General features: G+C 36.4%; 1 protein-coding gene across 1 annotated transcript in view; it reads left to right on the top strand.

Moving 5' to 3' along the window:
* The window catches only part of gpc6a (glypican 6a), a 190,949-nt gene extending 177,119 nt beyond the window's left edge, over nucleotides 1-13,830 (top strand). Inside the window, exons 8-9 of the mRNA XM_042493211.1 lie at nucleotides 2,209-2,384; nucleotides 13,598-13,830. Of these exons, the coding sequence (XP_042349145.1) occupies nucleotides 2,209-2,384; nucleotides 13,598-13,821 (400 nt within the window). The 3' untranslated portion in view covers nucleotides 13,822-13,830. The remainder of the gene's footprint in view (nucleotides 1-2,208; nucleotides 2,385-13,597) is intronic.
* The last annotated feature ends 3 nt before the right edge of the window (nucleotides 13,831-13,833 follow it).

Here is a 13,833-nt window from a genome sequence, read left to right as displayed (position 1 = left end):
CAGAAGACTGCCGAGTTTCCAACACCTCTTATCACCACTGTGGTGTGTAGAGTGTCGCCTAGCTGTACAGTAGATTGGACAGTGAGTTGTTTTCTCTGACAGTGAACCAGAGATGCTGGCAGAAAAAATATATCACCCCATCACTTTAGCCCTCTCCAAGTAACAAAATCACCAGATGGTGCAATAAAAGACATGTTAATTCTCTTGTTTGTGCCAGTCACATTTTGAAGCAGCGCTCTAAATCTGGATGGTAAATTGAGTGCCCAAAGATGATGAAACGTCAGAAACAGTCAGACAGTGTAAGTTATGAAATTATTAGACTTAAACTATATACACGTCACTTTGCATAAAACTTTAAATTAAATAGAGTTTAATTAGATTGAAGTACAAAATTAATGGTTAAATGGTGACACACAGGCAAAATAACCATACACTTTACTAAACAAGACTGCAGTTAGTGCTGCAATTAAATGATACACTCCTTTCTTGTGAGCATAGGTTGACTTTCTCATGTAGTGCATTATTTTCATCATACAGCAGATTAAATGTTTTAGATTTATTAAGGTAAAAGAAATAAAGTCTTTCTTGGGGAACAGGCACATGCAGTGCTCTCTGTAGCAAAGTGCAACAAGAAATAGGCTGTAGAGCGTGATTACACGCAAGAGCTTTGTACGGTAAATTGAAAATGCTGTCCATTTAGCATTATGTGTGAGTGCTGTTGTGCAGAAAGAAAGGATGCAAAGTCCTGGTCAAATTCACTTTAATAAGTGAAGGAGAGGGACACAATGGCTGCACACAGGCATGATACTGGCAAAAATTAAAGCACCTGGATCAGCTCTGTAATTTGATTGGATTGCATTCATGCAAAAAGCGCACAATTTAAGAAAAAACATATGTGAACTAAACACAAGCAAATTAAGAGAACATCCTCACACATATGCTGTGAATAAATAAAACATAAGCAAATTAAATAAACATGGGATAAATAAGACATGTTTTATTCATTTGTGCCTATTTGTGTTTTAAATCGGAGGTGTGTAGTGAAGATGTTTTCTTCATCCGCTTGTGTTTTATCTATTTGCATGGGATTTCTGAGGCTAAAGTGTCATGAATTCTGTCAAGCAGCACCATAAAATAAATTGCCTCTGATTTAGAGTCAGGGACTCTGCTTAAAGGGTAAGTTTGCTGTTTTTAGATGTAGAGCCCCCCCTTTTTTGTTTTTGTTTTTGTGTCTAAGTGACTAATGGGTAGGTCCATTATCACAGCTCAATAATGGACCTATTTTATAAATTGTTGTTCCCATCAGCCCCTTTTACACAAAAACATCAGAGAAAAGGTTAAGGTTGAAAAATACCAAACTTAACCTTTAATAACCATGGATACTGTTTTACTTTAATTTCTCACAGTTTTTAAAAGACCATAGTTACATTAAAGCTGCAAGCAGCGATGAAAGGGCCTTCGCACCCCCACAAATGCAGGTTCGGACCCTGGAGTGAGCTAATTCACATGGTGTAGTACTTCCAGTGGCCACTAGGTGGCAGTGGAGGTGACACAAATTCCATGTCATCTTGATGTTCAGCATTTGTTGACCAAACCATGTAAATATAATGTAAATGATAATTGTCCCACAAGGCTTACCTCCCGTTGCCAACTGGTGGCACTATTATGACTAGTTAATATTGATATACATACATGTTTAGGGCGGAGCCCTTATAAAACCTATAAGGTTTCAGGCAGATAGGACAATGTACACCAAAGTTCTTCATAAAACAATTTCTTGTTTTATCGCAAAACATCAAAATTCAATGCCGCGCCACGGGGAAACCGTAAAAGTTTGATATCTTTTCATCACTAAGGGATTAAGATCGGATACGCCAAATCTGAAGTCGATCAGCTCAATCCTGTAGGACAAGTTCACAAAAGTATGAGGTCGGAAATCACCAAACATGAGCAATTCAAAATGATCAACTTCCTGCTGGGTTTGGGGTGTGGGTCCAAGAGGTTTTTTTGTGGATCTGGGCATGAAGCATAAGTGTATCAAATTTATTATTTATTTTGTATTGTATCACACATTATCTTCATGCATCAGCCAGGCATTTAGTTGAAATCTGGAAAATTTTGCCATAAAAGCCCATTTTGATAGTGCTTACAGGGATACTACACCAAGATATTAGGTGATCTAAATGTTTTCCTTGTCACTGTGTCCAGATATTTCCCTGAAGTGGTGAAGGAGGGTCTAACCAACCAGGTGAACAACCCAGAGGTGGATGTGGATATCACCAGGCCTGACACACTGATAAGGCAGCAGATCATGGCTCTCCGTGTCATGACCAACAAGCTAAAGAACGCCTACAACGGAAATGACATCTACTTCCAGGACTCAAGTAAGTTCTCCAAACTCTAGGGTGTTTGCAAGTGCATGTGGAGACAAGATAATAATAAGAATTTGAAGTCAAGTACAGAGAGTAAAGTTTTTGTATTGATTTCTGTCACTGCATGTTTGATATGGACCTCACTACGCACACAAGAATACACCCACAGAAATATAAACTGTGCCAAAATAAAATCCCAGGTGTCATTCCTGTAGCGACTCATCATACAACTCCACAGGACACATCAGTGTCGCAGCGAGGCAAGACTGACATTATTAGGCGAATAAATAGCTGTAGGTATGGCAGCAGAAACAATGACAGACAGCCAAGACTACGTTTAGGAAGATGTACATCTCCAATACTGCCATGAAAGAAATCATTTTTCCGTTCAGGTTATGCAGAGCCCATTCAGCTGACAAGAAGGGAGATTCACTAAACTTTAAATAAAATGTGTGGCTGCACAACTACTAACACTAAATTTTCTTACCTTTACTCCATTTTTGTTGCTACCATGTTTGTTTTTGGTTAGGAGCGGTGTCTTCTTCAACACCAGAGACCCCTTATTACAAACATCTAAAATTGTTGCATAGGTTAATATCTTGTAAAAGTAGGCTAAATAACACTAAGCCCTGAATACAAAAACACCCTTTTTTCAAGTTCTACCCTCAGAATACACTGATATTCATAACCGGCTTTTTTGGCAATCTTGAATCATGCAAAACCTGTATTGCTCTGTTACCTGTAAAGGCCCAGTTGCGATGATTATAAAAACATTTGCAGGGTGTCTTGTGGCTCAGTGGATACAGCAGGTGCCCCATGTTTAGAGGCTGTGTCCTCGCTACAGTGACTGCAGGTTCAATTCCAACTTCAGCCCTCGCTACATGTCATTTCTTTCTCCCTCCCCCTTTCACGCTTGTGCTGTCCTATCAATTAAAGGCCAAAACACCCTAAAAAATATCTTTAAAGAAAATAATTTTGCAATGAAGTCAATTAATTCTAATTTTAACCCTTGAACTTAACTTTTCTAAAGCTAGGCTATGTAACTTTACGTTGAATGTGGAAGGTAACAACGCAGAATTGGGATTCTTTTCCTAAACCTAACCTACGTAATTTTACTTTCTTAAAATGAACCGTAATAACTTTACTTTAAGTATGTTATGTGACTACACCCAACTATGATTATTTTCTTTTGCCTAACCCCGCTACTTTACTTTCCCAACTCTGACTCTTAATTATCTAAACTTTAAAGACTTTAAAGCTGTTTTGGGAAAAAAAATGCTGTACTATTACTTTTTTAATGCTATTTTGGACGACATGTCATACTATGATTTTTGGACGATACGCTATACAGTGAATTTTTAGTGATATTTTGGACAACATTCTATGCTTTAACTGATTTATGCTATTTTAGACACCATACTATAATATGACTTTTCTGGCTTTTTTGACCAACATGCTATACTTTGACTTTTTTACTGCCATTTTGGATGACATGCTAAACGATGACTTTTTGTTCTACTTTTGGAGGACATACTATAGAATGACAATTTTATGCTATTTTGGACGACACAGTATACTATGACTTTTTCATGCTACTTTGGAAAACGTACTATACTTTGACTTTTTTATGCTATTTTGGACGACATACCATACTTCGACAATTTATGCTACTTTGGACGAGGAAATATTTAATCTCATATTCTTGATTTTAACCTCTGGGTGTCAAAGTTTGGAGGGTGTTGATGTAGAAACTCTCTCTCTGAAGTAGGAGAGTATTTAAATATCTTCCTCTCCTTGGAGACCTAACATGCTCAGTGCCAATATATCTCAGGGAGGCCACAGAGTGATTAGCCTCCCTGAAATGCACCGGCACCGGGCTAGGTGGATCTTGGTTTCGGATGCAGCTCCTGTGTTTTGCTATCTGGGTTTTCAGAGCTCTCTGTTTTTATCCAACATATGCTAGACCATATGGACCTTTTATTAAGTAAATTACAGTTTTTGCTGAGCAGGATATAGTGCCTTTTATTTTTAAGCTTTTTCCTGTTATCGAGTGGGTGTATGTAGTACACTCGCATGTAAAACTGAGTGCATGAATCGCAGCAATAATTGCCTGGTGGAAGGTCAAGGAAAGTGGTGTTTTTGGCTGGGTTTGGATTGATTGGATTATAATGCACTATGAACATACTTAAAATGCATTATAACGCCTCTTTAATGTTGTATAATCATAGTTATAAGCACTGATGGTTATTTATAATACTTTGTAAAAAATAATCATAACTCATTATGATGCCAATGTCTATAATGAATTATGAACACACTAATGAGGTGTTATAATGTGCATATAGATATAAGCATTTATTAATATTCAGAAACCTTTAGAACAGTCATCATTCTGTAGCTTAAAAGTAGTGTTTATTATGTCTCCAAATCCAAAAAAGTCAGTGTTTTATACTGAAAATTCTTTCCAATGTGAAATGATGCAGGGTTTCTGGGTGAAACCCTACGGCCTCAGGCCTACAATCGAATCACAACCGTGATGATATACAAGCACAACGCACGTCCCTGAGTGTGATATTGCTTTTGCACAACAGTTCTACAAGCGTCTTTTATTTGTTAATAGTAACAAGTGACAACAGATTATGATTTGTTTGTTTAATTAATTATTTTTTTGACTCCGCCGGCACAAATAGTTCGGCAACCGCTGGATGTGACAGCTGTTGCCTAGCAACACATAAACATTTTCCTGCACGCTGCTTGCTTATCCTTGTTAGCTCAGTCTGCATCTTATGCACAGACCAGATCCGTAGTATCATGAACAATTATCTCGGTAGGTAATGCGGCCTGTGAGATTCAGATGAGTTAATTTGATCAGACAGTTTGTCGCTCCAACGTTTGTCCACTCACTGTCGAGATCTCCGTCACCTCGAGTCCCATATCAGACAGTGTGTGTGTGTGTGTGTGTGTGTGTGCCGGTGTGTTGCTCAGGCTGTGGAAAGTGTCAGATAAGTGTGTCCCTGTCTCACTGCACATCCTTGTAACAACACGGTTTACCAAAACTCGTCCGTCACAGCTGCCCCCATCCTGGGCTTTCTCCTAACTTTTAGCAGCTCCAATGTATATACCGTCAGCTCAAGCCACACTTAAAAAATCCCCACTCTCCTCTCTCTCTCCCCTCTTCTTCTCTCCTCCCTCAACCTAACGCAACTGACAGCTACGTGAACAGCGCCAAATAGCTGTTTGGGCCTATGCTTACACCATACTATAAACATATCCCACTTTTAATACATATCTCACTTTCACTCTTACGCTAATTATCAGATGTTGAACAGCTGTGAAGCAGAATGATACATGCAGAGTTAAAAGTGATGTTGTACTCCTATAGCAGCACTCACAGGATGCCACCAATCAAATTGCTTGGTCGGAACTAACTGTTGTATAAAATGAATTATAGACATGGGCTTCACAGAAAGTGTTACCAAAATACCATACTATATAGTAACTGGTAATGTAAATGACCTCCAAACGTTATTATCAAGGAGCTGCAGCTCTCCTCTTTATGAGTCTGTGTCTCCCCCTTACTCATAAACCAACACCCCCACCTGTGAGAGCGTGGCTTATTAGAGAGGTTTTGTGTCTTTTTCTTTTCTGAGTCATGGATACCCAACAGTATTTACTTTCACGATTGACCAGACCAGGAGACAAACCCTCTACCACTCAGTCCAAGGGAGTGTCTCCGCTCCGTCCCCTCTTGGGGGATCCAGGGTGGCTCTGGGAGTACCTCTGGTGGTACCCTCCCTTGGAATTTTTGTTCACTCATGGTCGGTCAAAGCCAAGCAGCAAACTAAAAGTTCGCGATTGTCCAGCAACCTGTTTCTTTTTGTCTTTTAGCCACTCACCAGATTTTGAGAAGGATGAACACCCAGGGATGGTACAAAAAGATTAAAACTGCTCGAGGAAGGCTTTATGTGTAAGCAACAGTTACCTCATTCCCTTTTACAGGAGTTTCATGTACCGTCTAACACCAAGTCTAAGCTTATAAGGCAAAAGCACAAAAAGCGCCAAAAAACACACACAATGATCTATTGTTCTTCTTTTCTTTGGAGGTCTGTCACGTCATCACTCTCTTCACTCTCCGTCTCTCCTTATTGGCTGGCCTTGGGGTGGTGTGTTCCAGTAGAAACTATCTCCTGCTTGGGGTGTCATCTTTGGGTAGAAGCCCCGTTTTTGGCCTTTTTTCGATATTGTATGCTATGATGCGACTCTACAAGCTGTAATATGTCGTTTTCAGACATTTTTGGGACTTGTGAAAATTTGACATTTTTCACCATACTATACTATGCAATTTCGACCATTTTTTTGACATGCTAAATTATGACAGTTTTGGCCTTTTTCTCAACATCGTATGCTATGATGCCACCATTTGATATGCCAAAATCTCACACTTTTTGCCATACTATAGTATTGCATTTTCAGTTAGTGCCAACTTATGAGGGTTTTTGCCAATTTTGCACCTTTCTATGCTATGGTATGTCAGGCCAGGTCATTCTAGGGGGTTTCCAGTTGTTTTTGGAACATGTCAAATTTTGACATTTGTCACCATACTATGGTATTACATTTTTGGTTATTTTATAACATACCAAATTATGGTCTTCTGGGCCATTTTTGCAACTCTCTGTGCTATAGCGTGTCTCGGCGGGCTATTCTAGATGGTTTCCAGCTGTTTTTGGGACATGTCATATTTTGACATTTTTGCCATAAGATAGCCTTGCCCTTTTTGGTCATTTTTCAACATGCATTATAATTCTAGCAAAATTCGAAGCTATGGTGTGTCTTTGAACGCTATTTTATGCTGTTTTGAGGTATTTTCAGCTGGTTTTGCGACATGTCATGTTTTGACATTTTTGCAAAATTCTAAGCTATGGTGTGTCTTTGCACAGTATTTTATGCCATACTAAGCCTTGCTCTTTTTGGTCACTTTTTGGACATGTATTATTATGGTGTTTTTGGCCATTTTTGCAAAATTCTAAGCTATAGCATGTCTTTTCAGGCTATTTTATGCTGTTTTGAGCTGTTTTCAGTTGTTTTTGGCAGATGTCATATTTTGACATTTTTGCCATACTATAGCCTTGCTTTTTTGTCATTTTTTCAACATGAAGTTTTATGGTGTTTTTGGCCGTTTTTGCAGCAGTCTATGCTATGCCATGTCTTGGGCTGCTATTTTAGGCTGTTTTGAAGTGTTTTCATCTGTTTTTGGGACATGGCATATTTTGACATTTTTGCCATACTATAGCCTTGCCTTTTTTGTCATTTTTTCAACATGAAGTTTTATGGTGTTTTTGGCCATTTTTTGCAGCAGTCTATGCTATGCTATGTCTTGGGCTGCTATTTTAGGCTGTTTTGAAGTGTTTTCATCTGTTTTTGGGACATGGCATATTTTGACATTTTTGCCATACTATAGCCTTGCCTTTTTTGTCATTTTTTCAACATGAAGTTTTATGGTGTTTTTGGCCATTTTTGCAGCAGTCTATGCTATGCCATGTCTTGGGCTGCTATTTTAGGCTGTTTTTAGGTGTTTTCAGTTGTTTTTGGGAAATGGCATATTTTGACACTTTTGCCTTGCCGTTTTGGCCATTTTTTCAACATAAAGTTTTATGTTGTTTTTGATCATTTTTGCAAAATTCTAAGCTATGGTGTGTCTTTTCAGGCTATTTTATGCTGTTTTTAGCTGTTTTCAGTTGTTTTTGGCAGATGTCATATTTTGACATTTTTGCCATAGTATAGCCTTGCCTTTTTTGTCATTTTTTCAACATGAAGTTTTATGGTGTTTTTGGCCATTTTTGCAGCAGTCTATGCTATGCCATGTCTTGGGCTGCTATTTTAGGCTGTTTTGAAGTGTTTTCAGCTGTTTTCATGACACGGCATATTTTGACATTTTTGCCATACTAAGCCTTGCTCTTTTTGGTCATTTTTTGGACATGTATTATTATGGTGTTTTTGGCCTATATCGATCATTTTTTACAAAATTCTAAGCTATGGTGTGTCTTTGCATGCTATTTTATGCTATTTTTGAGGTGTTTTCAGCTATTTTCATGACATGGCATATTTTGACATTTTTTTGCCATACTATAGCCTTGCCGTTTTGGCCATTTTTTGGACATACATTATTATGGTGTTTTTGATCAGTTTTGTGCAAAGTTCTAAGCTATGGTGTGTCTTTGCACACTATTTTATGCTGTTCGGAAGTGTTTCCAGCTGTTTTTGGGGACATGGCATATTTTTGACATTTTTGCCATACTATAGCCTTGCCGTTTTTTGCCATTTTTTCAACATGAATTTTTAATGGGTTTTTGGCCATTTTTTGCAGCAGTCTATGCTATGCCATGTCTTGGGCTGCTATTTTTATGTTGTTTTGAAGTGTTTTCAGCTTGTTTTTGGGACATGGCATATTTTGACACTTTTGCCATACTATAGCCTTACCGTTTTGGTCATTTTTTGAACATGCATTATTATGGTGTTTTTGATCATTTTTACAAAATTCTAAGCTATGGTGTGTCTTTGCACGCTATTTTATGCTGTTTTGAGGTGTTTTCAGTTGTTTTTGGGAGATGTCATATTTTGACAATTTTTGCCATACTATAGCCTTGCTGTTTTGGTCATTTTTTGAACATGCATTATTATGGTGGTTTTGATCATTTTTACAAAATTCTAAGCTATAGTTGTGTCTTTGCATGCTATTTTATGCTATTTTGAGGTGTTTTCAGCTATTTTCATGACATGGCAATATTTTGACATTTTTGCCATACTATAGCCTTGCCTTTTTTTGTCATTTTTTCAACATGAAGTTTTATGGTGTTTTTGATCATTTTTGCAAAATTCTAAGCTATGGTGTGTCTTTGCGCGCTATTTTATGCTGTTTTGAGGTGTTTTCAGCTGTTTTCATGACATGGCACATTTTGACAATTTTGCCATACTATAGCCTTGCCGTTTTAGCCATTTTTTCAACATGAAGTTTTATGGTGTTTTTGGCCATTTTTGCAGCAGTCTATGCTATGGTGTGTCTTGGTATGCTATTTTATCCTATTTTATGCTGTTTTTGAGATGTTTTTATGACATGACATTTTTGACACTTTTGCCATACTATAGCCTTGCCTCTTTGGTCATTTTTGGACATGCATTATTATGGTGTTTTGGGCCTTTTTTGCAAAATTCTAAGCTATGGTGTGTCTTTGTACAGTATTTTATGATGTTTTGATGTGTTTTCAGCTGTTTTCATGACATGGCATATTTTGACATTTTTGCCATACTATAGCCTTGCCGTTTTGGTCTTTTTTTCAACATGAATTTTTATGGGTTTTTGGCCATTTTTGCAGCAGTCTATGCTATGCCATGTCTTGGGCTGCTATTTTATGCTGTTTTGGAGTGTTTTCAGCTGTTTTTGGGACATGGCATATTTTGACATTTTTGCCATACTATAGCCTTGCTCTTTTTGGTCATTTTTTGGACATGCATTATTATGGCATTTTTGGCCCTTTTTTTGCAAAATTATAAGCTATGGTGTGTCTTTGTACAGTATTTTATGATGTTTTGATGTGTTTTCAGCTGTTTTCATGACATGGCATATTTTGACATTTTTTCCATACTATAGCCTTGCCTCTTTGGTCATTTTTTGGACATGCATTATTATGGTGTTCTTGGCCGTTTTTGTATAATTCTAAGCTATAGCATGTCTTGGCATGCTATTTTATGCTGTTTTGAGGTGTTGTCAGATGTTTTTGGGACATGTCATATTTTGACATTTTTGCCATACTATAGCCTTGCCTCTGGTCATTTTTTGGATATGCATTATTATGATGCCTTGCTGTTTTGGTCATTTTTTCAACATAAAGTTTTATGGTGTTTTTGATCATTTTTGCAAAATTCTAAGCTATGGTGTGTCTTTGCACGCTATTTTATGCTGTTTTGAAGTGTTTTCAGCTGTTTAATGACATGGCATAATTTGACATTTTTGCCATACTATAGCCTTGCCTTTTAGGTCATTTTTTCAACATGAATTATTGTATATTTTTGGATGTTTTTGCATAATTCTAAACAATGGTGTGTCTTGGCATGGTATTTTGTGCTGTTTTGAGGTGTTTTCAGCTATGTTTATGATATGTCATATTTTGACAATTTTGCAATACTACAGCCTTGCTGTTTTGGCCACTTTCTCAACATGCATTATGATGGTTTTGTTGGCCGCTTTTGCAAAATTCTAAGCTGTGGTGTGTCTTGGCACAGTACTTTATGCTGTTTTGAGGTGTTTTCAGGTATTTGTGGGACCTGTCATATTTTGACAATTTTGCCATACTATAGCCTTGCCTCTTTGGTCATTTTTTGGACATGCATTATTATGGTGTTTTTGGCCGTTTTTGCAAAATTCTAAGCCATGGTGTGTCTTTGCACGCTATTTTATGCTGTTTTGAGGTGTTTTCAGCTGTTTTCGGGACATGTCATATTTTGACATTTTTGCCATACTACAGCCTTGCCTTTTTGATCATTTTTTCACATGCATTATTATGGTGTTTTTTGGCCCTTTTTGCAAATTTCTAAGCTATGGCTTGTCTTGGCAGGTTACTTTAGGCAGTCTCCAGCTGTTTTTGGGACATGTCAAATTTTGACATTTTTTGTCATACTATACTATGCTTTTTTTGGGCATTTTTTCCACATGCTAAATGATGACGTTTTTGGTCTTTTTTCAGGCATCATATGCTATGGTGCAACTCTACAAGGCATAATATATGGTTTTCAGCTATTTTGGAAAATGTCAAAATTTGACATCTTTCGGCATACTATAGTATGCGATTTTTTGGACATGCCAAATTATGTTTTTTTAGCTTCTTTTTTCCACATTGTATGGTATGACTTGACTCTACAAACTATAATATGTTGTTTTCAGCTATTTTTGGGAATATGTCAAAATTTGACATTTTTCACTTAACTATAGTATGAAGTATAGAATTACATGCTAAGTTATCGCGCTTTTGGCCCTGTGTTTGACATTGTATGCTATGGTGCAACTCTACAAGCCCTTATATGACGTTTTCAGTCTTTTTGGAACATGTCAAAATTTGACAGATTTTACAATACTATACTGTGTGTTTTTTTGGCCATTTTTTTGACATGCTAAATTTACATTTTTGGCCAAACTATAATATGCGGTTTTCTGCAATATTTTTTAACATGCTATTGTAGACTCCATACTATACCATGACTTTTTTGTGCTATTTTTGAAAGACATACTAACCTATGAAATGCTATTTTTGATGACAAACTATAAAGATTTTTTAAATCTATTTTGGACTACATAAGGGAAAGTTCTATGACTTTTGTGATGCAATTTGTATGACATACTATATTTTGACTTTTTTATGCTGTTTTGGACAACATATTATAGTATGATGTTTATGCTATTTTTAAAATATTTTGAAAGACATACTGTATTTTGACATTTTTAAACTGTTTTGGATGATAACTATACTATGACTTTTTATGCTATTTTGGACTTGTTTTCGACGACATACTATACTATGAAGTTTTTATGGTATTTCGGACGAAATACTATACTATGATTTTTTGAAGCATACATACCATAACATGCCACTTTGGACATATTTTGGGCGACATACTATAATGACTTTTTCATGCTATTTTGGATATCATACTATCCTATGATATTTTCATACTGTTTTGGATAATATTCTATACTGTGACTTTTCATGTTGTTTTGAACATACTGTACAATGACTTTTTTATGCTGTTTTGGACAACCTCCTATTCAATGATTTTTTAACGCTGTTTCGGATGACATGCTATAGTATGAGTTTTTTATGCCATTTTGGTTGTATTTTGGACAACATACTATTCTATGACTTTTTAATGCTATTTTTGATGACAACTATAATGACATTCTATAGTATGACTGTTATGCTATTTTTGACATCATACTATAGTGTCATATTTTTATGTGGTTTTGGATGTCATGTTCTAGTGTGACTATTTATGCCATTTTGGTGTATTTTGGATGACATATGACTTTTTAATGCTATTTTGGACATACCATACCACTACATTTTTGTGCTATTTTGGAAGACATACTAACCTATGAATTTTTAAATTCTATTTTTGATGACAAACTATACTGATTTTTTTATTTTCTTATGGACAACATAAGGTAAAGTATTATGAGTACTGTAATGCAATTTTGTATGACATACTATACCATGACATTTTTATGCTATTTGGGACATACTTTGGACAACATATTATACTATGACTTTTTCATGCTATTTTAGACGTCATATGTGCTATTTTGGACGACATACTATAGTATGCCTATTTTTGTGCTATTCTGGATGACATAGTATGTTTTGACTTCTTTGTGCTATTTTATACAACATATTATACTATGAATTTTTTGTGCTATTTTTAACAACTTAATATACTTTATATTACATTTTTATGCTATTTTGGACATATTTTAGATGGCATACTGTACTATGAATTTTTAGTGAATTTTTGGGAACCATACTATACCACGTGGTTGTTGTGCTATTTTGGAATACATGCTAACCTATGAATTTTTTTATTCTATTTTTGATGACAAACTCTAATATATATTTTTTATTCTCTTTTGGACAACATAAGGTAAAGTACTATGAGTTTTGTAATGCAATTTTGTATGACATACTATACCATGACATTTTTATGCTATCCGGGACATACTTTGGACAACATACTATAGTATGACTTTTTCATGGCATTTTGGACATATTTTGGATGACAGACTATATTCTGACTTCATGCTCTTTTGGACAACATAATATACTGTGACATTTTTATGTTATTTTTGACATGTTAAGGAAGACATAGTATGTTTTGACTTTTTTTAGCGCTATTTTTGCGAGGAACGACATAATATGCCGTGAGATTTTTATGCTATTTTGAAGGATATACTATATTATTACTCATTTATGATATTTTGAAGGACATGACAGACTGTGACTTTTTTGATCTATTTTGGACAACATGCTTCATTAGTCACCATCATGTTTTTATTTATATTATTTTGAAGGACATGGTTTGCTATCACATTTTTAAGCTGTTGTTTTGCTTCTAGTCAACCTATTGGCTGCCTGTGAGGATTTATTTTTATGTAAATTTGAATTTGCGTGTTTTTGTTGCTGCAGGTGACGAGGGCAGTAGCTCTGGCAGTGGCAGTGGCTGCTCTGACGGCTGCACAACAGAGTTTGTTTTTGTTGGAACAGAAGCTCCTGTGATTGGAGCCGACAGAAGTGATGAACGCGCAGCAGCTGCAGCGGCGGGCAAGTCGCTTTCCCGAGGACCCTCCCTACCCCTGGTGATGGTCGCCCTCACACTCCAGCTCTGGGCAATGCAGACTCAAAGGAGATAATACACGAGTGTG

The sequence above is a fragment of the Plectropomus leopardus genome, chromosome 1, assembly GCF_008729295.1.
Source record: "Plectropomus leopardus isolate mb chromosome 1, YSFRI_Pleo_2.0, whole genome shotgun sequence".
NCBI lineage: Eukaryota > Metazoa > Chordata > Actinopteri > Perciformes > Serranidae > Plectropomus > Plectropomus leopardus.
The sequence above is the reverse complement of the archived record's forward strand: the minus strand, read 5'-3'. Positions and strand labels throughout refer to the sequence as shown.